Source organism: Amphiprion ocellaris, chromosome 12 (genome assembly GCF_022539595.1).
Source record: "Amphiprion ocellaris isolate individual 3 ecotype Okinawa chromosome 12, ASM2253959v1, whole genome shotgun sequence".
In the NCBI taxonomy this organism is placed as follows: domain Eukaryota; kingdom Metazoa; phylum Chordata; class Actinopteri; family Pomacentridae; genus Amphiprion; species Amphiprion ocellaris.
The window spans coordinates 31,479,588-31,505,985 of NC_072777.1; the positions used below are offsets into that span (position 1 = coordinate 31,479,588).

General features: G+C 37.5%; 1 protein-coding gene and 1 long non-coding RNA gene across 4 annotated transcripts; one reads left to right on the top strand and one right to left on the bottom strand.

The window, feature by feature from the left end:
• Positions 1-1,828: 1,828 nt before the first annotated feature.
• Positions 1,829-22,065, top strand: gpcpd1 (glycerophosphocholine phosphodiesterase 1). Of its 3 annotated transcripts, XM_055016027.1 has the most exons (21): positions 1,829-2,169; positions 3,980-4,065; positions 5,860-5,950; positions 6,089-6,173; positions 7,395-7,470; positions 8,851-8,892; positions 9,408-9,531; positions 10,465-10,702; positions 10,835-10,997; positions 11,157-11,286; positions 12,020-12,074; positions 12,165-12,257; positions 12,408-12,482; positions 13,580-13,619; positions 13,959-14,017; positions 14,307-14,372; positions 14,462-14,598; positions 14,868-15,003; positions 15,617-15,777; positions 18,028-18,077; positions 20,353-20,532. In XM_055016027.1, the coding sequence occupies exons 2-21, from the start codon at positions 4,017-4,019 to the stop codon at positions 20,394-20,396; spliced, it is 1,914 nt and encodes a 637-aa protein (XP_054872002.1). In that variant the 5' UTR covers positions 1,829-2,169; positions 3,980-4,016; the 3' UTR covers positions 20,397-20,532. The 3 variants fall into 3 exon arrangements, with proteins under 3 accessions (XP_054872002.1, XP_023127709.1, XP_054872003.1); XM_023271941.3 differs by lacking the exon at positions 18,028-18,077 and having other exon boundaries at positions 1,832-2,169; positions 20,353-22,065; XM_055016028.1 differs by lacking the exons at positions 1,829-2,169; positions 3,980-4,065; positions 18,028-18,077 and having other exon boundaries at positions 5,935-5,950; positions 6,355-8,892; positions 20,353-22,065.
• On the bottom strand, positions 11,172-26,209 carry LOC118470408 (uncharacterized). Its single transcript, XR_004847467.2, has 3 exons — positions 26,117-26,209; positions 24,271-24,397; positions 11,172-11,311 (listed from the first exon to the last, which is right to left on the bottom strand). It is a non-coding gene; the product is annotated as an uncharacterized LOC118470408 (long non-coding RNA).
• Positions 26,210-26,398: the final 189 nt, after the last annotated feature.

Genomic DNA, 26,398 nt, shown 5'->3' on the forward strand with positions numbered 1-26,398 from the left:
CCAGTGATGCTGATGTTGTAAAGTCTTATAGCAGATGGGATGAAGGACCTGCGATAGCGCTCTTTCTTGCAGGGTGGATGTCTCAGTCTGCTGCTGAAGGAGCTGCTTAAAGACCCCACAGTGTCATGCAGTGGGTGAGAGGGATTGTCCATGATGGATGTGAGCTTTGACAACATCCTCCTCTCACCCACCTCCTCTATGGAGTCCAGGGAACAGTCCAGGACAGAACCAGCCCTCCTGACCAGTCTGTTTAGTCTCTTTCTGTCCCTTTCAGTGCTCCCTGCTCCCCAGCAGACCACTGCATAGAAAATAGCAGACGCTACCACAGAGTCATAAAATGTCCTGAGCAGAGTCCTGCACACTCCAAAGGACTGCTGCCAATGTTTATCGTCACCTTGTGTCCATGCTCTGTCACTGTCTTCAATACGCGTTTTTTCTTCGCTAACATTTCCCGTTTTGCTGCTGTCTGCTGCAAAACATAAACGTCTGCCGACGTGGCGTTCGGAGCAGCTCGTAAACTCATACACCGCTGACACCACGATGAAAACTTTATTAGTAAAGGCATTCATTTGTGATTAGTATCTGCTTCGTGGTACGGACAATCCAAATGGACCTACTGATTAAAGCATTTTGATTTATAGCGCCTATTTTGCTTTAGAAATCCATAATTCATACAGAATAAGTGCACTGCAGTAAAATATTGTTAAATTTTTTGATGTCTGTAACTAAAAACTTCGTCCAACACGTTTTAATGCGACATCGCGCTGAGGTGCCAGGGAAAATCATGCTTTATTACTGTTTACCTTTGTTTTTCTGTTGTTGTTGTTTTGTTTTTTTTTGTCGGGATGAACATGTGCTTTGAGCCGGTAACGCAATGCTTTTGAGGTCCGTGAATGCAGCATCCGCGGCAAACGGCAGATCCGGAGCAGGGCGGTCTGAACCGGCTCCGTTAAGTTGGCGGAAAAAACTGCAACAAAACACCGAATTTCAGAATAAAAGAATAAAAGAAAAACTGCAAATAATCCTAAACCTCAGCAGCGCCGAGATCCCATTTTGGGATCTCGCTGTCTCTCCTAAACCTACTGCAAATAATCCTAAACCTACTCGAGACATTTCTATAATTTAAAAAAGCACATTTTTTTCTCAATTTGTGTAGGAGATCATGATTTGTGAGCTTGCATTTTTTTATTTAAATGCAAAATATTTTAATTATTTTTTAGGACATTACTACAAGCGTTCAACTTATCTGATCACTTAAATTGATTGAAAAAATCTTGCAACAGACAGTACACAGTTTATTACACTGACTCTAGTTATTGTTTCTGTCGATAATTAAATTGGATCAGTGCAAATATATGTCTGTTTATATGTGTGATTGGAATGACTAGATTCTCTGGAGCATTCTCCATAAAGAAATACTCTATAAAGACCATCAATTTAATGCTAACAATAATAATAATAATTAGAAATTAAGAGGCCAAATATCAAAACTCATTTAAAAATCATTTAAGTTTCCTAGGATATGAAAACATGTTTAACAGGGATTAAAAAGGAATCAATCTTGTATTAGATATCAAGGGTTTTTTTCATGTAAGAAACAATTTTAGAGGCACAAACGCCTTCATTGTGAAGAAATAGGAGCTTTTGTGTATGTCACAGCAATTCAGGGATTTGAAAATACATGGGTAATTATATTTTTGCATCTTGCGTTAAAATCATAATATATAATGTTTATATGGTCAATTTCCCAGGTTCTTCATTCACTGCTTGTTTTACTTTGACAGTGTATCCCGGAGGTTGTGTTTCTGTTTTGGTCGCTTGACGCATGCGCAGGATGTTTGTTAATTCCGCCACATAGCGGAGAATCTTTGTTCAAGTTTAGCTGTCACGGTTTGATGGTTTAACGTGTTAACGGGAGTTTTTTTTATTATTTAAAAAAAAAATATCACGTTGCAAGTGTTATAATTACACTCGTGATGATTTCCAGTGGGTTTATTATGGATTCGCTGCAGGATAACCTGAGCTGATATGGCTGTTGCTGGAGCGGCTCGACAGATTTGCGTCTCCCCAGACAGATGCCTCTCAGCGTGATCCACGAGCTGGCTTTGCTCTAACTTCACCCTCATCAGTGGTGCCAAGAGCCGACACAGAGCTGCCAAACTTACGAAGGTAGCTATTAAGATCACATATTTTCTACTTCTCTTGGTTTGAAGGTGTCTTTTAGCTTTAGCTGCTGCTATTTACATCCTGCTAACTGTCACGGTCAGGGAGTTAGCTAACACTGATGCTGCTTCTCCAGTGAGGCTGTTTTAATAATAATTTAGCAGCCAGTGGTCACACTTGGAGTTAACACTGGATCAAATCTGATAAACTGTGCTTTCTGACTCCTAATAATATCACAGTTGGTGCAAGTAGCTAACCGTTTGGTCGGTTATATAGCCATGTACCTTGCAATTAGTTTGAATTCTGATGATTATTAAAGCTGTAACCATCTGTAAAGGTGTCTCATGGAAAGACTTGTTTTCATACATTTAATTTAATATTAATTTGGACGACCAATCCTTTATATAGTATAAGAGGAGAAACACAGGTGCTGTTGAGGATTACAAAAAAGTTCTCCCATAAAATCCCATAACACAATATTCCAAATAAATAAATAATTAGTTATTGTCAAAGCAAATCTACTTTCTCTTTAGTAAGCATTAGTCTTAGAATTAGTTTGAATACAATGATTTACAAAACTAGTCTAGGAGAAGAGATACAGATGCTGGGGAAGATACAAAGTTCTCCCTTAAATGTCAGTATCCTTAAATTAACTACCCAATAATAATCAAAGCAAATCTGCTGCTTATGCTTGGAGGTATTGCTCTTGGAATTAGTCTAATTTAATAATCATATGTAAAGGGGTCTCAGGGAAATACTTGTTTTTATATATTTAATTTAACATTGGTTTGGTTGACTGACCTTTGACATAGTCCAGGAAAAGAGATGCAGGTGCTAAAGAGAGGAGAAAATTCACCAATAAAATCCCATAATGTAACGCAATACCTCAAATAAATAAATAATAATAATCAAAGCACATCTGCTGCCTATGTTGGAGGGATTAGTGTTGGAATTAGTCTAAAATTATGATGATTTGCAGAGCTATAAACATAGTAATTTTGGTGATCAACTCTTTAAATAATTTGAGAAAAGAGATGCAGGTGCTAGTGAGGATTACAATTTTACTCATAAAACTCCAAAACCCAAATAAATAACCAATAACAATCAAAGCAGATCTGCTGCCATTGTTGGAGGCTTTAGTCTTAATATCAGTCTATATTTATATCTTATGTATACAGTTATAATCATATGTAAAGATATGTCTTGTGAAAATATGCTTGCGAATCACCAAGCTTGACCAGAGCTAGCAGTTTTAGATACCAGCTATAGGTTATTTATACTCCATAAACTAGGTGACCGATTCTTAAAACAGCCCAGTCCAAGAGATGCAGGTGCTGGTGAGGGGGAAAAGGTCACCCTCAACTCAATATAGCAAAAATAAACAATAAGTAATAATCAAACCCACACTGCTGATGAAACACACTAAAAATTGTATCCAAGTTTCACCTAATGAGAGCTTCTAGCCTCTAATACCTGAAGCCTCCCATTCCTGCCTGAGTGAATTGGTTAACTGGCCACCACCAGATACCAACAATGACAAGCCCTTTAGCCACTGTGCTCTCTCTCTCTCTCTCTCGAACATGTTCATACAAAATGCACAAGAGCCAAGCAGAGCAAAGCAGATCTGCTGCCTCACTGATACACAGAGGACGGAAAACGTAGGCTACTACTGTATTTGAATCAGTGGCGATGAGACTGACCAAGAAATAATTCAAAGGCTGGTTATGCTTTCTGTATTTATGTAGCTTAAATTATTTTAGCAGTACTCAGTGCTTGAAGTCGGACTATTTATCTAACCCCTGCTGATGTCTTCCAGCTTGTTTCTCCTGCCAATCTTTGTGCCCGTGTCGACTATGGAGACCACTCAGGTGACTTTGGCGGTCAGAGGAGAGACATCTCCAGGTAAATTTAAACCTGTTTGCAGACTAAATAGTAATGGCTAGAGACTTGCTGCAACATGATATTTAACCTATATTTACAAGTAACAGTCAGATTAATCTTTCCCTGTTCAATAGACGATTCAAGGCATTTCTGGAATATAATAATAATAATAATAATAATAATAATAATAATAATGATATAATTCTCTCTACTAACTTGATGTCATTGTATAGTTAGAGAGCCTGAACCTCCTCAGAAATGGAGCCATGGGTGCTCACAGCTGAACTCTTTGGCATTTTCAAACCCATTAATCACAGGAGACACTTCTGGAGCAGCAGTGACAAAACAAGTCTCGGTTGAACAGTATCTCACCTGCTGCTTCATGTCCCTTCACTTTAGCATTGTTTTGCTTGTGTAGTGGAGCCACTGAATCCGAAGGCAAGCACCTAGCAGGGCAGCTATATGTAAATGGGAAACCTTATAAAGTACTGCCAAGATAGGTAGGTACAATACCAATATGCCTGCCACACCCAGACTGGCGTTGTAAAGACCTGCCCTGTGTAACAATAAAAAAAATCAACAGTGTGAATTGTGAGACATTTTATCAAGCTGTCCACATTGTGCCAAAACAGAAATGGAAGATTTTCTGCTCAGATTTCATTGTAGTCTATCTCACTGAGTCACTAAATTCACCATGAACTCTTCACCTGAACAGTTTCTGATGTTTACATGGCATCGTTGTAATCCCTGACTATTGAAACACAGGGGTAGACATCACCTGTTATGTGTTATCATGTTTGATTGAGGAGATATGATTCAAGTACTTCATTTGGTTGACAGAAAGTAAAAGCTTTTTGAAGAAGGGTCCAACTTTTCTCCCAAAGCCCCTCATTCTGAGAACCACTTGGGTTTGAGCAGGATGAGTAGTCTTTTGTAATGTGAAGTAGGCTTCGTAAACTTTCACTTCCTTGGCTTTCGCAGTTCGAGCTACAGGAGTTAATTCAAAAGTTTGTTCGAATTTTGTACGTTTCAAGGCCCATACATTTTCTCCTATAGTTTGGAGTGATTCAAATTCACTTGCACATATTTATATATTATCTGTAGAAATAAATGGATATTTGTTTTTGTTATTATGTCAATAATTATTTTAATAACTAGTATTGGTGTATGTTAATATTTGTAGTTGATTCCTCTTGCATTTTTGCCATGGCTCCACTACTGAAAATGTTTAGGGCCCCAAACTGTGTACCAAGTTTAATGTTTTATTGAAAACACAAACATACTACCTCAAATCTAACACTTTCCATCTGAACTATCATAGATTATACCTTTTTTTTTCTCTCCAACAGTTTAGTTAAGGTACTGGGGAAATTGAGGAGGTGGCGTGAAGTAGATCAAAAACATGATCATATTTTTTTTTTAAAATGAGTTCAAAACGTTCTAAGTTATATATTATCCAAGTAAACAATGCTGCATTTGTATTTTTAATTAGGGCTGCATCTAACAGTTTGTTTTCTGATTGTGGATTAGTCTTTTTTTTTCATAAATACTCAATTAGTTTTTTGGTCTGTAAATTGTCAGATAAGGGCAAAAAAGGGTGTCTTGTTTCACCCACAACCCAAAAATAATCCATTTACTGTCACAAACGAGCTAAGAAACCAGGAAATATTCAAATTGACAAAGCTGGAATTGCAGAATTTTGGCTGTTTTTTTCCCAGAACAGCTTAATCGTTGCACAAGCAGCAATTAATTGTTGCTGTACTTTTAATTTACCCCTGAGATTTCATGCTAAAATGCTTCTCTGACTCTTTGTAGGTGAGGTGATTGCTGTTGTTGGTAGCTGTGAAGCACTGGGAAACTGGAGCCATCAGAAAGCTGTGACTTTACAGCCAGTTGGTGATGATGGGTAGGTGAACTGCACCTCACTTCTATCCAGGTTAAATAATGTCAGCATGTGTACTCAAACTGCTGAAATTACTAATATTACTGCTAATTGTAGGTGTATTTTTAAATGATTTCGCCATTTGTTTTGTTTTACCGACAGATGTACATGGACTACAACAGTCACCGTAACTAAAGGTGTTGTTGCCAAGTATCGCTACTTCAAAGGCTTCTTTCTGGAGTCTAAGGTGAGTCTCGTTTCATTACAGCAGCGGAGAAAAGTCATCGATTAATTTGCTTGTAATTGTCAGAATCTCTAGTCTAGTTACTAGTTGTTAAAAAGATAACTATTGCTCCTTAATTTGATTGTAATCTCAGTTTGCCTGCTATGCTCTGTGATCTGATGGACTGATTCATCTCATTTTGCAGCTCATCAGCAGAAAGAGGATAAACAAGTGTTAGACTGTTTTGAATCTCAAAGTTACCACGAACTTGAGCTATGACTTTCTCTGATTATGTGTCACTGTCTAAGCTTGGATCATTCACCAAGTCTGTGGATTACCGTCACTGCATCTGTATTTCTGCCTTCAGAAACAGCTTGAGGTCGGTGCTGTGGGATATATTTAAGTCCAGGAAAACTACTCAGCTGGCTTGTTCTTATCTGGCACGTGAGGCTTTACTGGGCCTCTGCTGAGTCACCTGTCTGTATGCAAACATACACACTAACGAACATACCAGGAATCGGATTTGCTTGAAAAAGAGAGAAAACGTGGGAGAGATTTTCCTAAAATCAAGTACAAGGTGTCAGAGTGCAAAAGTTTCTGGTGACTTTGTGCAGCCTGAGTTTGGGCGTGTTGTTGGTTTCCTTTTTTTTTTTTTTCAAAGGGTGGAACCTGCTTTGTGTGAGACTGTATGTTTTGACTTGGTTTCCTCACGTGTCTGTACTGTTGCTGTGAAATGCCTTATTGTGTGGTTTGACCTAAAAATCCATGCAAAGTGTAACTTAACAAAGTCTTACTTTTGTGATGATTTGTGCATTTTCTGAACCATACTAGGAAGTTACTAAGAACTGTAGCTGCAATATAAACAGGGTTTGAACTCACTGACATCTTTCACAGTTGCAGACTTGGCTGAAGCTGGCTGCTATGATGTGATTTCAAAACAAATATCTGAAATACGCTGCTGTATGCTATGGTTAATTACATTAGTATTACACACGTAAAAAGAAGCAGCTTCATATGTAACTACAAAATGTTTCCAAGTTCTATTTTTCTTCACTAACAAATCCACTTTTCAGATTTCAACCCATGGTGGCTGACTGCCCTAGCTGGGGGATTGGTGACTATACCAGATCTCATTCCTTTCTCACACTCTGGTCCAGAGACAGGCTTTGAGGCCACACTGAGAAGAAGTAGTTCACTGTATCTGATCTGAAAACCCTAACGTTGTACCCAACATTGGAATTGCAGAGTGCAGGTGGCCCCTGTCAAGTGATAGTCAATATGTGGGAGACCCATCATCAGCCTCGCACGATGAGCCCCACAGGTATAGAACAACAAAATAAAGGTGCACGGTTTGGTTGGGTTTGGTAAAGTGTGTAATACTCAAACCCCCCCATAGATCTCCCATCTTCTGCAGTCCTACAATTAACAGCTGTCCACTGACAGTAATGTAGAGGCCATTCTAGCTTATCCCACTTAAAAAAAGTTTTTGTTTTTGGGTTGGGGCTGCACAATATATTGTTTCAGCATTTGCAGTGTGATGATTGCGTTGCTTGATACAAAAAGAGAACTTACACGGTTCACATTTTCCAGAACAAATCTATAAGAGAAGTCTGATAGAAGATCATTCACTCCAATTTGAGGCTTCTTGGAGCACTTTGTTTTGTGTGTTGTTTTTTTTAACTTTATTTACAAACACCGACATAGAGTTTGTTGACATGCAGGCTCCACATGTGGTGGGCAAAATGAGCAATAGACACTGAAAAAGATTTGGTTGCAAAGAAAAACACTTATGACCATTTAAATCAACACTACGAAGCTCTGTATGAGGCTTGCAGAGCCAGATCTGAATGCCAACCAATGCAAAATACTATTCTATATGCTTTTGCAAGTGTTACACCATATAAGATATGATCTAAATGTTTTTATTTTAAATGGAGATTAACTCCTTTACAAAATCCCAATCATGCTAGAATGATTAATTCCTTCCAAATTGGAGTTATTCAAGTCATCTGAACATTTCTGTACCTTTTCATATCATAATATATACATACACTGCAGAAAAACAAAACATCTGAATGTCAGTTTTCCCCCCAATATCATGCAGCCCTATTTTGGGTTTATAAGTGAATGAATGTTCCAGGACTGCAGTGTTTTCTCCCACACAACACTGTAATTTACTGGTAGCCTCTGGAGCTTCTTGCTTATTTGGCACTGTGTGTACACTTTAAAAAAACAGATTAGTGGAGAGCACATGTTCGAATAATCAATAGCCACAGAGGAAACACTGCAGTGCAGCACATGTCATGACCTGTCATTGTAGATCTCTCTGGTGAACATGCCATTGTGTTGTCAAACAAAGCTCACTCAGTGCAAGCTTGATAGGGAGAATAGTTGCAGCTGCTTAGTGTCCTCTTTTTTTTTTTTTTTAAATTATTATTTTTTTTTAATCACGTCATATTACCCTACCCCTTTTTTTGTTTTAGTAAATCCTACTAACATGCTTTTCCTACTAAAATAAGAATTTGCTGTAAATATAAGATGTTTACATTTTTGTTAAATGCAGCAGTGCTTTGTTTAAATTCTTACTGGTTTCATAAACAACCTGCTAAGTTAACCGTAATGCCATACTAAGTGTTCTGGTTACAGATGTCTTGTAGGCATCCTTCTATCCCATTTTTAATGCTTTTTTCCTTTATTACAGCACCACACCAGAATATTGATGATGGACAATTTGGCGTTCACAGTAAGTTCAATAAAAAGACACAAAGCCACTACTAAATTTCTGTAGACTACTTACCAGAGCTGCAACGATTAATCAATTAGTTAGCCAGATTTTCTGAATATTTTCTCGTTTCTTAATAGCTCTATAACTGTACAGTGAATATATTTGGTTTATGGACAAAACACATTTTAGAAAGCACTGATGAACAATTTTCACCATTTTCTGACAAACAACTGATTGAATATTCAAGATAATAATAGACATTGAAAGTAATTGTTAGTTGCTGCCCTTTTTACCTCACTTATATAAAGGTCCTGTGAGGCAAAACCACTGTAGAAGTATATAACAGGAAGTCTCTGCACACTTCCTTTCTTTTGAAGAACACAGGTTTTGAGGTTGTTCATTATACCCAAACAAAGGGTAGCCTCTGCCCTGCTTTTATAGCTGAGACCAGTTCTGCAGTCAGCATTCACAAATAACAAAGTGGATGTACAGGCTCATCGCATGTTTCCTGTCTCTGTCCTCTATTTCTATAGATGGGGTGAATTGTGTTGACTCTGGGTGGCTGACATGCCAGACAGAAATTCGCCTGCGTCTGCACTATTCTAAGATGTCTCCGGTGTCCATCACGAAGAAGAAATTCAAGAAGTCTCGCTTCAGGTAAGGAGGACATGAAAGGCCAAATTTGACACCAGATGGCCAGAGAAAGTCTAGCGAGAAAGTGACACAAGACGGATCATTGCAGCGCTACTGTTACCTGAGTGTAACTGAAGTCCTGTGTACATAATTATGATAAGAGCAGCACAGGTCTGGCCCACACTGCAGGAGTTTCGGGCTGATTTACTCCCATTTGACCCTTCACAACAATCCCAGAAGTACCTGCTCAATGACCTTAGTCTGAACAGGCATTGGGCAAAGATTATTTGTCACTTTGAGGGGTTAACAGATCCAGTTATGAAACGTGCTTGCTGAAAAATAAACATGTTCTGGACAGTCTGGGTTGTTATGATTATCACACAAGTGGATAAGCAGTGTAGCCCATTTTAGCTACGTTATCTGGTGGTATTTAAACACCTCTCACCTCCAATTCTTGCTGAATAATAGACACAACTATGTTGACCACATCTTCCCAACTATTCATCCAGATTCCTTTAACCTGCTGCTTTTGTTTTTCCCCATTGCAAAGTATTAATGTCACAGCAAGTTGTTGCACCACAGTCTCTATTTCGTTTACATCTGTTTCCCCATGAGATCACATGAGGTGGTGCTCCGTTCCCTGATCGTTCTCTCTGACACAACAATCTTAATAATTAAAATAATCTCGGTGCTATTCTGTAGCGTCTTTCCAGTTTTATATTTTGTGCATGCTGGAAATTAGAGATAAGAATATCTGCAAATTTTCTCATTTTGTGAGTGATGCAACCTGATTTCAAACTTCTGCAATTTGAGCCTGTTAAGGGCTCAAAGTTAAATTGTTTAAAGAGTAAAACAATTTAACTTGTAATCCAATTTTCTTTTATAAATATGTAATTTTAATTTGACTATATCTGGCTGACTCTGAAATATACCTCTTTGTTTTTCCTGCCTATACAGGATCAAGCTGACATTAGAGGGCGTAGAGGAAGAGGATGATGAGGAGGAGGATCTCAGTCCATCAACTTGCCACAAAATGACCCCCACTCTGGAGATCAGTCTGATCAATGCCAACGGCTATAAGTCACGTCACTCACAGCCTGAGTGTGGCTACGCTCTGGAGCCGTCCCAGTGGACTGAGTACAGCATCCACACCATGGACCCTGACAACCTGGAGCTCACCTTTGAGTTCTTTGAGGTAATACTCATGTTAAAAAGACCTCTGATGAGTCAATACAATTGTACCCAAGTTAGCAATGAAGGTTTTTGATGGTTTTTTTTCTGGGTATGGATAATTAGAGTTGTATTAATCCTGCTTTTATATTTACAGGAGGATCTGAGTGAGCATGTAGTCCAGGGTGATATCCACCCAGGACATGTGGGCACTGCCTGCCTCCTCTCCTCTTCATTTTTGGAGAGTGGCAAAGACATTGGAGTAGTTACACTTCCCATAATGGGACGAAACTCCAGACAGACCATCGGTAAAGTAAGAGGTAAGATATTGTGTGTATTTACACTGCAAAGCAAGGACAAATAATTCTTGCAATGTGCACTACTTGCTGAGCTATCCGAGTTACTATATACGCACCTGTTAGCTAATGTTTGTGTACTGTAAATGTACAAACCATGTCACATTGTTGTTCTGTTTTCAGTGGATTACCTGGTAATTCGACCCATCCAGGGGATGCAGTGTAACATGAGCTCGTCGTTCACCAAATACTGGAAGAAAAGAAGCACTCTGAGTGTGGGTCACCGTGGAGCTGGCAGCACCCATGCAGCCAAGTGAGTCGAACAGGAAAATCTGGACCTGCATTTAGGTTAACCATAAAGAGAAAAAATTAGTTAACATATACTATATTAAACATGTGTGTAAAATGTGACTCAATCAGTTGATAAAAAGATGCAAATTTGCTACTATATATTCAACCTCAGCAAAACATTTTGACACGAGGAGTTAAAATTAACACCAAAACACATCGTGACTGATAAAGATTTCATTCTGCTGTTAATTTAGGCTTCTGCACCAAGTCCTGTAAATGTTTTTTCACTTGGACTGTGAAAATTTAGGATTTTCATTGTCTATTAATTTAATTTAATTAATTTAAGATTTTTTTTCTCGATTAATTGATTTGTTACATGGTCTATAAAATGTCAGGAAATGGTGAAAATCTTAATCAGTGTTTCCCAGAGCCCAAAATGATGTCCTCAGGTATCTTGTTTTGTCCATAACCCGAAAGAAAATATTCAAATTTAAGAAGCTGAGTCAAAGAATTTTTACTATTTTCCCCTTAAAAATCTGTAAAATTAATTAATCGTCTATGTAAGTAGTTGCTAATTTATTTATTAGTTAACAACAAATTGATTCATCATTAAAGCTTTAGTTTTCATGGCAGAAAAAGGGTGCAAGATGTCACTACAAGTAAATGCACCCACATATTAGTGTCGACATTTAGAAATGCATGTATTCAACATAAATTCCTGTCAAAAAAATGTATGCTGTATTGGTATTTTACAGGCATCACAGAGTCAGAGAGAACACAATAGCCTCCTTCAAAAGTGCTGCTAAACATGTAAGTCTCCGAGATGATTAATGCATGAGAGAATATTACCTTTGACATACCCTCTATTTAAATACTTGTGTTTTATTTGTGTACTTGTAGGGTGCAGCCTTTGTGGAGTTTGACGTTCACCTCTCCAAGGACGCTGTTCCTATAGTTTACCATGATCTGACCTGCTGCATATCTACCAAGAAGGTAAATTAAAATCCTGGTGTACTTTGCTCTGAAACTCCTCTGTCTCTATTGATATTTTTGTTTGACTGGAAAAAAAGCATGTCACAATATACAGGCTGTAATGGACATCGATCCACTGTTGCACAAGTAATTCTTTCTCTGACTCGACAGAAAAATGATAAGAATGTGGAGCTTATTGAAGTGCCAGTGAAAGACCTGACTTTTGACCAGCTACAGCTTTTGAAGGTAAACCCTGTTCTAGTTGGTTCAGGATCTCATTTTCATCTTCAGTTAACATAAAACATCTGATTAGGATGAGGAAAAACATACATTAATGCATGCATAATGAGAGGAATGTGCTCAGAATAGCTGGGTCACATCAGGAGCTGGATTGCAAATTGATCTCAGCCAGGTGTTTCCGCAGTCTGTGCAACTTGACCTCATTTTTCAGATATACATCTTCCCTGCAAGTCACCAAACTCTACCTCCAGCTCAAGCTGTACAGTAAAAGCTACAAATAGCATTGGTCTTCTCTTTAAAAAAAGATTGATGTTTGTCCATGACATTGTTTCGCATCAGCACCAAGTTTAAATCCAAAGAAACATGGATCAAGTGTCATTATCCAGATTGTACCAGGTGTAGTCTGGGCTTGAAATGAGTAAAATTTCTTTGCTCAAAATGATCTGTGTTCATAGTATCATGTGGCTGCTGATACTGAGTGAGTAGGGTCTTGTTGAAGTGGCAGTCGAGATTGTTATACAGTTAAACGACAAAAAATATCTACACTGTTATGACCAAAATGGATTGTTTTGGTCATTACTGAGATCATGGTTGTTCATGAGCTTTAAGGATTAAATATATAAAGTACTGCTTTCAATTAATCTTGTGCTACATTGCTGCTAATGTGCAAATCTTTGCATGAAAATAAGTCTTACTAATCCTTCCATCTTCGAGAGGAAAATATATATATATAAATTGTGTATAAAAGGACACTACAATTTACCAGTGCTCCTTAAATGTCTCATATGCAGGGCGTAGTAGCCGCTAGCTAAACTGCTGTACACAGAGAAGCCTCTGGTCCCCACTTGGTTATTGCAGCAACTCCGACTTATTGTTACCAAATTTACTCACTTTCAGTTGTTTTTTTGTAAGTGGAACATTTTAAAATATCAATCATTTTAAGAATTAATTGTAAAAAGCCAAAATCCAGCAACCAAAATTATACTCATTCCACCTATTTACTGAAAATAGTATTTGTCTTGTTGATCATTTAATTAACCAAACAAGTAACATGTTTTTCCTGATGTTTAAGTCTATAATGTATGATTTCTTACGTTGCACAGTTGGCTCATGTGACTGCCATGAAAGGAAGTGATCACAAAGGTATGTATCTGTTTTTTGTATATGTGTGTTTTTTCATACCTCACCCTGTCTGCTCAGAGTTTGGATGAAAGATTTAAGTAGCTAAGCTGTAAAATTTTATGATTGTAGTAGGTAATTTGCCTTTATTGTGTAAGGTGCTTAAATTTTAGCTTTGTTCCACAAAGTACAGTATTTTTCATGCAGAGTAGATCAAAAGAGAAGCACAAGTTCGGTTTTGAACAAACATTCCTTTGTACCCATCATTGTACATCAAAGGAAAGTGGTGATTAATGTATAATCAGATCAGCAGATCATTTTTATTATCAGCTCTAACACTTATTTGTTTTGTTTACTCCTCAGATCTGCTGGACGATGAAGATGAAATCGATGAGCATCAGCCGTTTCCCTCTCTCTCACAGGTAGATCACTTTATGACCAGGTGCTTTGTTACGAATATTTTACTATCTATGGCTGTAGTCTAATGGGAATTATAGTTGTATATTTTAACTGTAATGTGGATGTAAAAGCCCAGCTAAGGATAAGAGCTTACAATTAGCAATAGCTGCCAGTGCAGCACATCTGTTAGAGCTACGTTTAAACTGCATTGCACACATTAAATAAAAAATAATTTCAGTCAGAATATCGCTGACCTTTCCTCTACTGGGTCTAACTTTATGTGACAGTAAAATTACTCTTTGTAATTTGAAGATATTTCAAGCTATTCCTGAACATGTTGGCTTCAACATTGAGCTCAAATGGATCTCCCAGATGAAGGTGAGTATATTGTAAAACAGAAAAGGGAAAAACAAGCGGTTTCTAATTTATAAAATAAGCTGATGTTTTTAACCACTTTGCGTTAACAGGATGGATCATGGGACGGAAACTTGTCAAGCTACTTCAACATGAACACCTTCCTCGACATTGTTCTGTCCTGCGTTCTGCAGAAAGGTGGAAAAAGACGGATTGTGTTCTCCTGTTTTGACCCAGATGTCTGCACCATGTAAGTGCAATTAGATTAAGAAGGCACACTTTGATGTCTAATGAGCCATAGGAACTGCATACCATTCACAAACACGTGCCTTCGAGTAGAAAAAGAACCTTTGAACCAACTGAAAACACGTAATGTTTTTTCTTTATCTTCAGGTAGTTCAGCTTGTAACACTGGAAAGCATCACTTAGAATGTGGAACTGCTTAATGCTGCTTAAGGATTTGGTTATAAATAGGTGCTCTCCAGCAGTTGATGAGATCTGTTTCTATTTGTCCGTCAGGGTGCGTCATAAGCAGAACAAGTACCCCATCCTCTTCCTGACTCAGGGAATTTCAGACAAGTATCCGGAGCTGATGGACATCCGCTGTCAGACAACTCAGATCGCCATCAGTTTCGCTCAGAGTGAAAATATTCTGGTGAGCACTGTTTGCCTGGTAGAGCTGCAGCGGACCAAAGAAAATCTTGGTCGTACCTGCTCTTCAAACAATCAATTGGTCATGAGGAAAAGAAAATCTGCATGTTATCTGCTAGCATTCCATCTACTAGCGTTAGCCTAAATAAATTATAAATAAACTAGTGTTTGCAGCATAGCCAAAGTCATGTGTACAGGTAGTCTGTTCCTCTAATTGCTAAAAATAATGGATGAATCCTGTAAGGCTATTTATGTCGCATTTTCTTCTTATTTAAATTAACACTGAAGGTTGTCTGACCAATAAGAATTTAGCCAAATGACAGCATATCGACCAATTTTATACTATAATTTCTAATTTGGTTGTTGTTAAATTTGGAAAAAAATTAAATATAGTAACTTCAGAACCAGAAATACTTCATTGAACTCCAAGGGGAAATTGCTTTTGTTACAGTTGCTTCCTTTTCCTTTTCTCCCATTTTTTTCTTCTTCTAAAAGACTTTCAACAACTTGTTTTGGAATTTAGTGTACCATTCTCTGAACTTTGACACACAAGATTGTAAAAATTTAAACACGCTGTCCCCTTTTCATTCACTGAACTTTATCTACTGCTCTTCTAGGGAATCAGTGCCCACACCGAGGAGCTGTTAAAGCACCTGAACTACATCGGGGACGCCCAGGCTAAAGGTCTGGTGGTGTTCTGCTGGGGAGATGACAACAATGATCACGAGACCAGGAGGAAGCTGAGGCAGCAAGGAATAGACGGGCTCATCTATGATAGGTAGGTTATAACTCGGCTTGCATATCTGTGGCCTCCACATGAATTCTTGTAAAACCACAAACATCTATGTGGTGTTGAGGTTCAGTGTAAGCAGGAGGAAGGGATTGCTGTATTTTGTCTTCTCTTATTTTGGATTTTTTTTTATTACATTTCTTCTCATTGTTCATTACTACATGTTCATCAGCTGACACTAAAGACATACTGGCAGTTGCAATTAACTTTGAGAAACAAAATTCTTTTTTCAAAGCTTTCCAAGCATTTTTTTCTAAATGGGAAAGGTTAGTTGTGGTAGTTATCTTTATCCAGAAACACACTTATTGGTTGTAGTGTGAATTTCTTAACTTGCTGACTCATAGTTTTCTAAAGGCTTGTGTTTATGTAACATGGAAGTCTGATAACATATTATCAGACATGTTTTACATTTGCCTGCAACCTTGCAGAAGATAAAGCTGCATATAGATAATGGATAATGGGTGTTTTATATTTAAACCCAGTTACAGTTTTCCCCAGTATTCACTTCAGTGTTTGATTGTCCACCAAGAAAGCTAAGGTGAATAGTTATTTCCTTAACAGTATTGTGGTTTGGTTTTAATTACATTTGAGCTGAGACTGCTACAGCTTTCAGCCATCAGCTGTTGCTTAAACAAACTTTCCCTACTCCCAGCAGGTAAATGATTAACAGGAACATACGTTGCCATCGTATGTGTCACTGAACTGTGATGATTTCCAACTGCAGGTTGCGTCACAACGCTGTTGTTTTGGTACAGGCTGTGTGTGGAAAATCATACTGTTTACACATGGAGACGCAGACAAGTTTAAATACTGTTAAACACACACTGGCATTAGAGCTGAACGATGTGGGGAAAACACAATCAGTGTTTTCTAACTTTTCTGGCAGATGTTGCAATTTGATTTTAAGCCTAGTTTCAGTTTAGTGTTCTCTGTGATGGAGCATTATCACATGAGCTAATGACAAAACCGTCATTGTCACACAAGAAGACGGCATGAATCTGAAACCGTCGACACCACAGTTAAAACTTTGGGTCAAACAGGTTGCATAACATCTATCCAGCCTTTTGCAATTTGCTAATTTCATTCCTTCAAATCACAATTTCGATTTAAGATTCATTAAATTTTCAACTTTAATGGGAATTAAGATTTAGATGGTATGATCATGCATTTTGACACTACTCCACTTGGCAGTTCTTGGATCCCATATCTCCATTACATATTGCAATGTGACATCTGTTAATTGTGTTGTGCTTTTATAGCTCACCTGGCTGATGATCTTCTTTTTACAGTAACTAGCATAGACTTTACAATTGTCATCGCATGTTCTATTTTTGTAATGCATGCTTTTTAAATATTTTGACATAATTCTTTATCTTTAAATCATTTAATGAAAAAGATATATTGCAATTGGAAGTAATGCAGTAAATTTAAGTCAGAGCAGATTCTTAATATCCTCGTTGTTCATGCTCTTATGTGAAACATTTCATTGCTCTTTTAACCCATAGGTGAGGTGGACAAGGCCACACTGTGAACTACCAACTACTCCTGTCCAGACATACATAGACCATTCTAATCAAACACAGATAAAACACCTTGATAAATATTCTCTGAATTCAGCTTTTCGTGCTGAAGCCTGTTAAGTAACACCCTGGATCTTGTCCCGCACAGTTTTGTTTCTGTACTGGCTGACTCCACACCTGAGTTATTAAGCAGGCATTTCATTTTCATCAACAGATTACTCCATTCATAGCCCCTTCTCACATGAACACTCAGCTGTTTGTCAGCATGTTTTCCAGGATTTATGGTGTTATGTAATCAAGCACTGGCAGGCATGGTAATTATTTGGCATCTGTCATAGCTTCAGACAAAAAGGTTTGATTATTCGTTGAGTAATCTGTGAGTGGGAAATTAATTTACAGCAAGAGCCAGGGTGGTTATGTAAAACTGTTGTTGGTAGCAGAGTGCAGGAGTTTTGTCTGTCTGGTCTCAACAAAGCTGTGTGATCAGCAGGTTGTGTTTGTTCAGCCGTTTCACTTCTGTGTTTCACTGTACAATGACATTTGCTCTACATTTATGTTCGCACTTGGCCCAGATTTTTGCAGACGCTTGCAGAAACCATAGACGACGAACCCTAATTACTACCTAGCAGTCCCTGCAGATTCCACTTAATCTGAAATAAAAAAATAAAAACAACTGACATCTCCAGGTTGATGTTATAACTGTGCCTCTTTCTTGCAGAATTTGTGAAAGCTTGGTGCCACATTTTGACTCAAGTTCTCCAGATTCCCGTAATGTCTCTCTGGTTCCTGGCTGTGTTTTGTTGATGTACTCACTCCACACCCCTTGGCTTGTTTTTGAGGCCCCCCCCCCCCCCCGCTCCTCAATTACTATCTAAATATGTATCAGTCATTAAATGCTACAGGAACAACATACTGTTCCTTGACAATGATGCAAGACGGTTGACTGATCGCATTTCCTACGCCTTAGTAGTACAGTAACAGTTGTGGTTTTGCCTGTTTTGGAATCTTAAAAACTGGGATGGTACCAAACACAGTTTTTTGATTTGTCAACTGCCATGTTTATCATTTTTGAGGCTAGTTTCTACAGATGAGAGTGAGGTCATTTCTTTATTTTTTTTTCTAAATGCCTGTGTATTGTTTCGGGTATGCTATCAAAGGCTTCCTTTTTAGTAGTCTAAGCATGATTGAAGCAATATTTGGTGATATTTTTGAAGCGAAAGAGGCACCAAGACTGAATGGCATGTTCAGTGCATGACATATTGGCTTCTGTATGAACGACTTCTGTTTGTTTTCCTAAAAATTAATGTATGCAAGTTTCATATCACAAGGGCGCCTTCACAACCATGCATTCTCACTACATTTATACCCGAAAGTCCAACAAGTACCTGCATTTAAGCCTCATATATCAAAAAAACTCTCCACCTCTCAAAAACTTTCAGATGTCACAGCTTATTTTTCACAAATATACTTTCTATTATTTGCACCTGTCAAGCTTGTGGATGATCAGCTTGTACTACAGTTTGATTTCTTTACCAAAGGGGTGATCGCACTGGACCCTCTGCCTTCTATTTGGTGAATCTTTTAACAGCCTGTTTGGTAAAATAAGTTGAACACAGTCAGAGTTTATTGAGGTTGTTCTGCCTGTCAGATATTCTACATTTCAAGAAACTGGCTACAGGCTTCCTATAAATGTGCTCACTTTAAGAGACAGGGTTGATAACTTGTTTATGCTCACAGACAGATGACGTGATGCTTTCGTTATTTACTCTTGACCTAATCTGCTTTGGTGCAGGTTGTAAAATTGAGCCACCCAAATGTAGCTGATAAGGTGGTCAACCCAAAGTAAACTCATTATTACTGTAATGTGAAGTTTCGTGTCAAGCCCATGGGCGTTGCTTCACAGTGTTGAACACGCCAGGCAGGTAAAAGGTCAAGTGGTGAGCTCAAAGAATAGATGGCATCCAAAAATCCTTTAACCCTCTGAAACCCAAGCAGGTGTTTTTATTTGATCCTGTTACAATTTTCCTAACTGTGGACTCACTTTTCTAAAACTCAAATATGTCTGTTACGCAGTGTGACACCATTAGAATGGCACAAATTATTTTAAAAACGGAAAAAGAAAACATTTGTTTATCCATTTTAGAAAAATACTTACAGGCGTTACTAATACCTGGAAAAAATGGTGGCTCTACATACTGTAGATATGTTATTTTTTTACCATTTGAACTTGTCACCTATCTGCTCTGTGTAAACACAGCCTGCAGTTCAACCAATTTCAACTAAACCAATAAAAACAAATTTTTATTACGTTTTTTTGCAGGATCTGGTGCAAATTGTTTATTTTTGGAAAATTCTTAAATACGACAAGTATAATGAAGAGATTTTTATTAAATATAAGGACTTTAAGCTTACTTTTGGTTAATTTTCCAGACGAAACGGCAAGTCACACAATATGTTTAAGGACCATTAGAAAGTTTAGTTTCTGACTCTGATGCTCTGATTAATATGCTTTTAAACCCACCTGTGCGTTTTGGGTTCAGAGGGATAAGAACAATCAGAAAAGGCTCCTTGTCACTGCCAAAATGTTGACCAGTGCAATCAGTCCCAGTCAAAATGAATGCAGCTGATATTGCTGCTTCTATTGACACGGTTGCATGAAAAAAATAGGTGTGGATTACTGTTTGGGAAGATTACTTCTTTGCTGGATAGTTTAGAGCTGCACCGGAGTAGTCATCATATTTTTGCATCTTGCTGGTAGAAATTTTGGTGCAGCTTATATCAGATTAAATTTAATTTTTTTGCAAGTTTGTACTAAGTTTTTTTTTTTTTCAACTTAGTGGTACTGATAACGTATAGAATCTTAAGTTATTTGTACGATCAACTGTGCATTATGAAATTGTGTTGCCTAACTTATTTGTTCCAAGTAAATTATTTAATGGTAGAGAATGAGTTTGTAATTTGTGTGAGGATTTTTGTTTCGTGTGATAGGCCTACAACTTGCATCAGTATCTAACCACACACACGTCTCCTCCTCTTCCTCTAGTATCTGTGACGAACAAGGAGAGCAGCCAAACATCTTCCAGGTAGAGGAGCAACACTCCCTACAGGAGGTCATTACAGAGGAGACCCTGAAGAGCTCCACCTGTTCCTGCTACTCCATTCCCTGCGCCACGGCACCCTGCACAGCCTCCAAACCATGTGTTGGAAGCGTGGAGTCTGATTCTGGCCTCAGCTCCTCCTAAACATCTCTGAGCCATTCAACACACCTTATTGTACACTATCACTCAAGAGGACCACGGTGGGAACGCGGGTTTAAACTCAAAAAACATTTATCGGGTCTTTCCTCCTTCACAAATAGTCACAGGATTAAAAAGCACTTATACCATCTCCACTCCACTCGGCTGCAGATTTTGTCTTGTGTCGTCAGCAGTTTTACTATGTGTGCTTTCTATTGAAATGTTGATGTTCAGCCAAAATCTGACTTTTTTTTTTTTTTTTCTGACAGACTACAGATTGTTTAGGGACCAGAACAGTCTGATATTTATCAGGAAACAACATCAAATTAGGAAGTTAAAAACTTCACAGTTGATATTTATTGAGCCAATATGTCACATTTCCTCATAGTGTAAGTGCTAAAAATGTCATGCTTGTGATATTTTACGGGTGATGAATTATGACGATGCAGGGCTATGCTTGTTTTTTTTCCAGTTTCTGCTGTTATGTTTGATTCAGTGCATGTAGCCATTACCTGAAGCGTTATTTTCATGGTCTCAAATAACAATGAGTAATAATTTGGCCGGGTTTCCTACCAATCAAAATCAGCTGCATTTGGATGAGGGTGCAGGTTGCTATTAAGTGCATTTTTATATAACCTGTATGACTGTTTTAGTTGCTCCCATTTTTCATGCCTTTAAACTCCTGCTTTTTGACTTCATGATTAATAAGAGGTGCAATCAAAAGGTTCGGTGACTGTGTTTATAATAATGAAAAAAAAAAAATAACCACACTCTGCAAACAGATCAACCACATGCCATCGTGGTACAGTTCAGGTTAACGCCGAATGTCTTTCCTCAGACGCCTCAGGACTTTAAAGTGGAGTTCGGTATGATTCATGGTGCGCAAGTATGCGGAAAGAAATGAAAAAATTTGCATGCTCCTTGTGTTTTTCATTGCAAAGACTAGTGTTTTTATCACAAAAATACATGTAAAACCAATCCCGATGTAATGCAACATGTTCCGGACACACAGAAGCTCCTGTTAGCATTATTACACATTCTCACAGTCTCTGAACTTTTTGATTGCTCCTTGCTGCTATTAGTGTAAATTGCGCTCTGCATACTGTATATACTGTAGCCTTAACTTCAAGAAAGCAGAATGTTTTATTAGCGGACACACTTACCACAGCCTTAATTGGGAATACAATCACATTTTTCTGTTTCTGGCCTTTAGCTTCAGCATCACTGATACCTCACTCATAATCTATCACAATAGAGCTAAGCTCAGATGTGTGTACTTCTATACTACCTTGACAATACTCTGTACTGCGCGACAGATTATTTTTCTGTCCCCAGATACGCTTGAATCCATTTACAGGATGCTGAATGTAAATAGCTGTCTCCTCGCACAATCTGTCAACTACAGACTAATGATTAATGCATGCATGGTCTGTATATCTGTATGATAGAACAAGGAAGAATGACTGAACTTAGTGTGGAATATCAACTGCCACTTGTAATGTAAATAAAACTAAAACTTATGTTTGTTTATTTTGTGTTTTACTGTTTCTTAATACATGTTTTGCAGGAGTTACGCTTTTGCCATTTTACTTGAAAGCTGCACAGCGATGCTGTTGAATCATAGGAATAGACTAGGCAGTTTAAAGTTAAAATCAGTTACAGAATATCTGAATTATTAGCAAGCCAGATGCCAGAGTTAGTATGGGATTAATTCTGCTAGACATCGAATAATTTATATCTGCAAACTGATGACAGTTTTATTGTTTATACATTCAATCAGCTATATATTTTTGTTTTACAGAGTGCTGTAAAAGTACTAATAATTTTAGCCATCCTGCATGTAATTAAACATTAATTTAAACTTTGAGACAGTAATAATTACATCTTACAGCTGCAACATTATGACAATTTATTGATTTATAATTAGACTGGCTGTTGTTGCGTGCAAAATATAAAACAGGTGAGCCAAATATTACATAATGATAAGGGCTCTTTTATATTACATTTAACAAGTCTAAACAGAAGCTGTCTCATGTCAGTGTGCCCTGGTTAGATTAGAAATGTAAGTAATAACATGGCTGCTAGCTACTGTTCGGTAATAATGCTGTCTGCAGACAAGCAAAGTGTTGTGCTTGAGGGATTGTTGCTCATAACTGAGCAATAATGTATTAGTAAATTATACCATTAACATTTCTAATAATTACAAGTAACAAAGCATTTATAAATAATAGATACATTTTTGTGTTTAGGGATTTTAAGCTGCAGGATATAAGCAGAATACTGGGACATAAAAACAACATTAGTACATTACTACAATAAAAGACAGGTTAAGCAGGTTTAGTACGTGACATCTTTTTCTTCAGTAGCTGGGATTACAGAATGTATGCTCACACGCTAAAAAATACATTATTCAAGTATTGTACTTCACTGCAATTTTTAAGGTACTTGCACTTTACTTGACCATATCCATTTCATGCTACTTTATACATTAAATCAGCTACATTCCAGAGGTATTTAATACGCTTTCTTCTTCACTACATTTACCTGACAGATTTTTAAGATGAACATTTTACCCAATGGATGGTAAAACAAGTTTTTAACAAACAACATATGGTTGAAAATTTGTCAAATTTTCAGCCTTTTTGCTTTGTTACAGCCTGTGTAGTTGCCATTTCAGATGTCTATGAGTTGGTAACAGCTCCACTAAGTAGTGATTTTCCCTCTAAACTTCTCACATGGTCTCATTTCTACAAATGTTCAAATTATCCAGTATCTGACCAAAAATCAAAAATGACAGAACAAGTCTAGAGAACAGATCTGTGCATTAGAACTTTGTTTTTCTCTTTGTTCGTGTATATAAAACTGGCTAAACTTGCTGCTGAAACACTGAAGCATCACTATTAAGAATCTACTGATGACACATACAATAATCTATCAGTCAGAGGAACCAAACCAGCGCATTTACTTTACAACTTTTAATTTTGCTGTTGACACCAATTCGCTTTTACTTAAGTAAGATTCTGCATGCAAGACTTTTACTTGTAATGGAGTATTTTTTTTACATTGCTTTAAATTAAGTAAAAGATCTGATTATTTCTTACACCAGTGCTGAGCAGCTTTGCTCACTTCCATGCAACACTGCTAGTGCTGCAGTTTACCCGTTAGTTAATAATTAGTAAGAACACGCTCGATAGTAGTAGAGACGACTGATTATATCAAGTATCTTATCTTATGGCGACTGTCTGGCAGAGTATCAACATGGACCTTGAAACTGATTTGTCACTGATCACTTTCATTTGCAGCAACGTCAGCTGTTGTGTGCTTAATCCTAATTTAAGAACATATTACATATTCAGATAGACCATTTATTACACAGGTGCTTATGTTACACCCTAGCCTGGCTTGAAAGAATTTTAAGTCACTAGGAGACTTTGCTTGACAGAATTACTGTGCTGTTTGAAAAAAATGATGTGTGGAAATTCTATAAATTTTGAATTCTCTAAGTGTCCATCAGAGTTATTTACTGTAATAAACCGTGCATACTGACTCATACCTTCATAGGAGAAGAGCAAACAGTATAAATTCACACTTCATCTTATTACATTTGTCTCTCACACCCCTAACTAGCAGGATAAAAGGTCAAAGTATGGTCATTCTATGTTAGTAGAGCTTTGGTTACTGCTGAGGCAAACTGCCACTTCTCAGAATTATTTGTGTAAACTCACCATCATATCTTTCTCCATGAAACTGGGCATCTCTGATTTACGTCTGTGAGAGATAAGGTCTCCTCTGTACAGCAAGGTCAAGCTGGTGTCACTGGCAGCACAAACCAAAACTGGCAGAGCGAAAAACCTTCACATAAAACAGCACATAGTTAGTATATAAAATACTTAAAGTAGTAATACAGTTCACAACATAAACTGCTCTTAACAGCTACAGTCCCCACAGCAGGAGTGTAACTAAAGTCAGCACAAATTTCATTACTGCTTTTTGAGTACTACATGTATCCACCTTTAGCTTTGAAGACAGAATCAGTCCTCCTCTGTACAGAGGTCACCAAATTTCTGAAGAGATGTTCTGCCATTATTCACATATCAGCAACTCTATGCTGGAGGGGTTGGCCCAACTTCCTTTTTAAAATACCACAAAGGCATTTAAGTGGAGTCCGGTTAGGTCACATACTTGCTTTGGTCACAGTTTTCACATTGTTCTTTAGAAACTCTAGTGTCCGTTTTGACTGTGAGTTTTTGATTATTGTCATACTAGAATATTCCTCTTCTGCCAAGCTCAAGCAAACTTAAAGTCATTTTGTCAAAAAATAGGCGCACAGCACAAGCGAGACAAAAAGGAAACACAAAACGACAAAAACGAGAAACAAAAAGACAAGAATGTGACGCAAATGACAAAAGTCAGACAAAGAAACAACAAAAACAAGACAAAATGTTACAAATTGAGACACAAAACAAAAAAAGAACAAAGAGCAATCTAGTATTTTACTTTATGATGAAAACAACTTGTTATGATCTAGAAATTATTTTAAATGTATAGTTTTACAAATTTAACATCTAATGTCTTCTCTGTAATACCAATTTACAAAGTGTCCCACAGGCCGGATTGGACCCTCTGGAAGGCTGGTTTTGGCCTGCGGGCCGCATGTTTGACACCCCTGCTCTTAATTATTATTGCAATTGTGTTTTAACTGATTTTTAGTTGGCCACTGCTCTGTCTGTGTCCTTTTCCATCTTTGAGAAGCCTCACATTCCTCTGTCAATGATTTTCCATGTGAAGCCATGATGCAGATATGCAGCTAGAGACAGCCCATAGCTCCAACTAAGAAAGTTCCCGTGTTCATAGCTCATTTTATAACTCTGTTCATGCAATTGGGATGATGCACACCATAACTGAACACAATGTTAATGATCACAAGTTTAGTAATTTATGTGTCAGTTGTCCCAGATGAATTAACTTCAATATAGTCTTTCTAAAGAATTTGTTTTTCAATGTTCATAGGAGAAAATGCTTTACTGTCCAGCTTAAAATTATGCAGTTGCTGTGAGGTAATATTGCACAGGGTGTCTTCTATTCTGTTGTGTACTATAACAGTAGCAAATGTTAATTTGAGTAGTAAAATGTGAAATTGTACATAATTTCACATCATTGAAGTGTATGTAAAGGAGGCAAACATACTTTTTCAAAACGGCCCTTTTAGACTGCTACACACTGCATTAGAAGTGACGGCTTATTTTACTCCTCAACTGTATTATATACATGAATTGGTAACCTGTAAGTGACTGAATCTATAAAATGACTTACATTTATTTGTAAAGGTACAGTAATGTCCTTTAAAATGTATAAATTTGAAATACTCAAAGTACATGTAGTTGAAAAATATACTTCCGGCCTCAGTAATTTTGCTAGCAACACCTGGCTTTTGAGCTAAAAATTGTCTAAACTGTGAGAAGGCCGCTTTAAAACGGTCTTAGCAGGGATTAGAAAAACCAAAAAGCTTTACCGAACTTTTGACTAATGTGTGAAAGTACTTAGAAGTGAAATAAAATAAGGAATACTTACGAAAGTGAAGCTTGGTTTCAGTTATGTTTTCGCGCCCTCTGCTGTACGGATAAGCAACGTACACCGACTGCGCTGCTTCTGAATGATGAAAAAAATTATTGTATTACACGGAGAAGTTCAAGTAAAATGTTATTTAATATTGCGTTAAAAATGTAAAACAACAACAACTGTGTTTTAAATGTATTTTTGCCTACAGATATTACGTAACGAACGGTAAAAATAGCACAGCGTTTCATTGGGAGTTGTAGTTTTTTGTTGGTCTGCTTCTTGCTGCCTTTACGA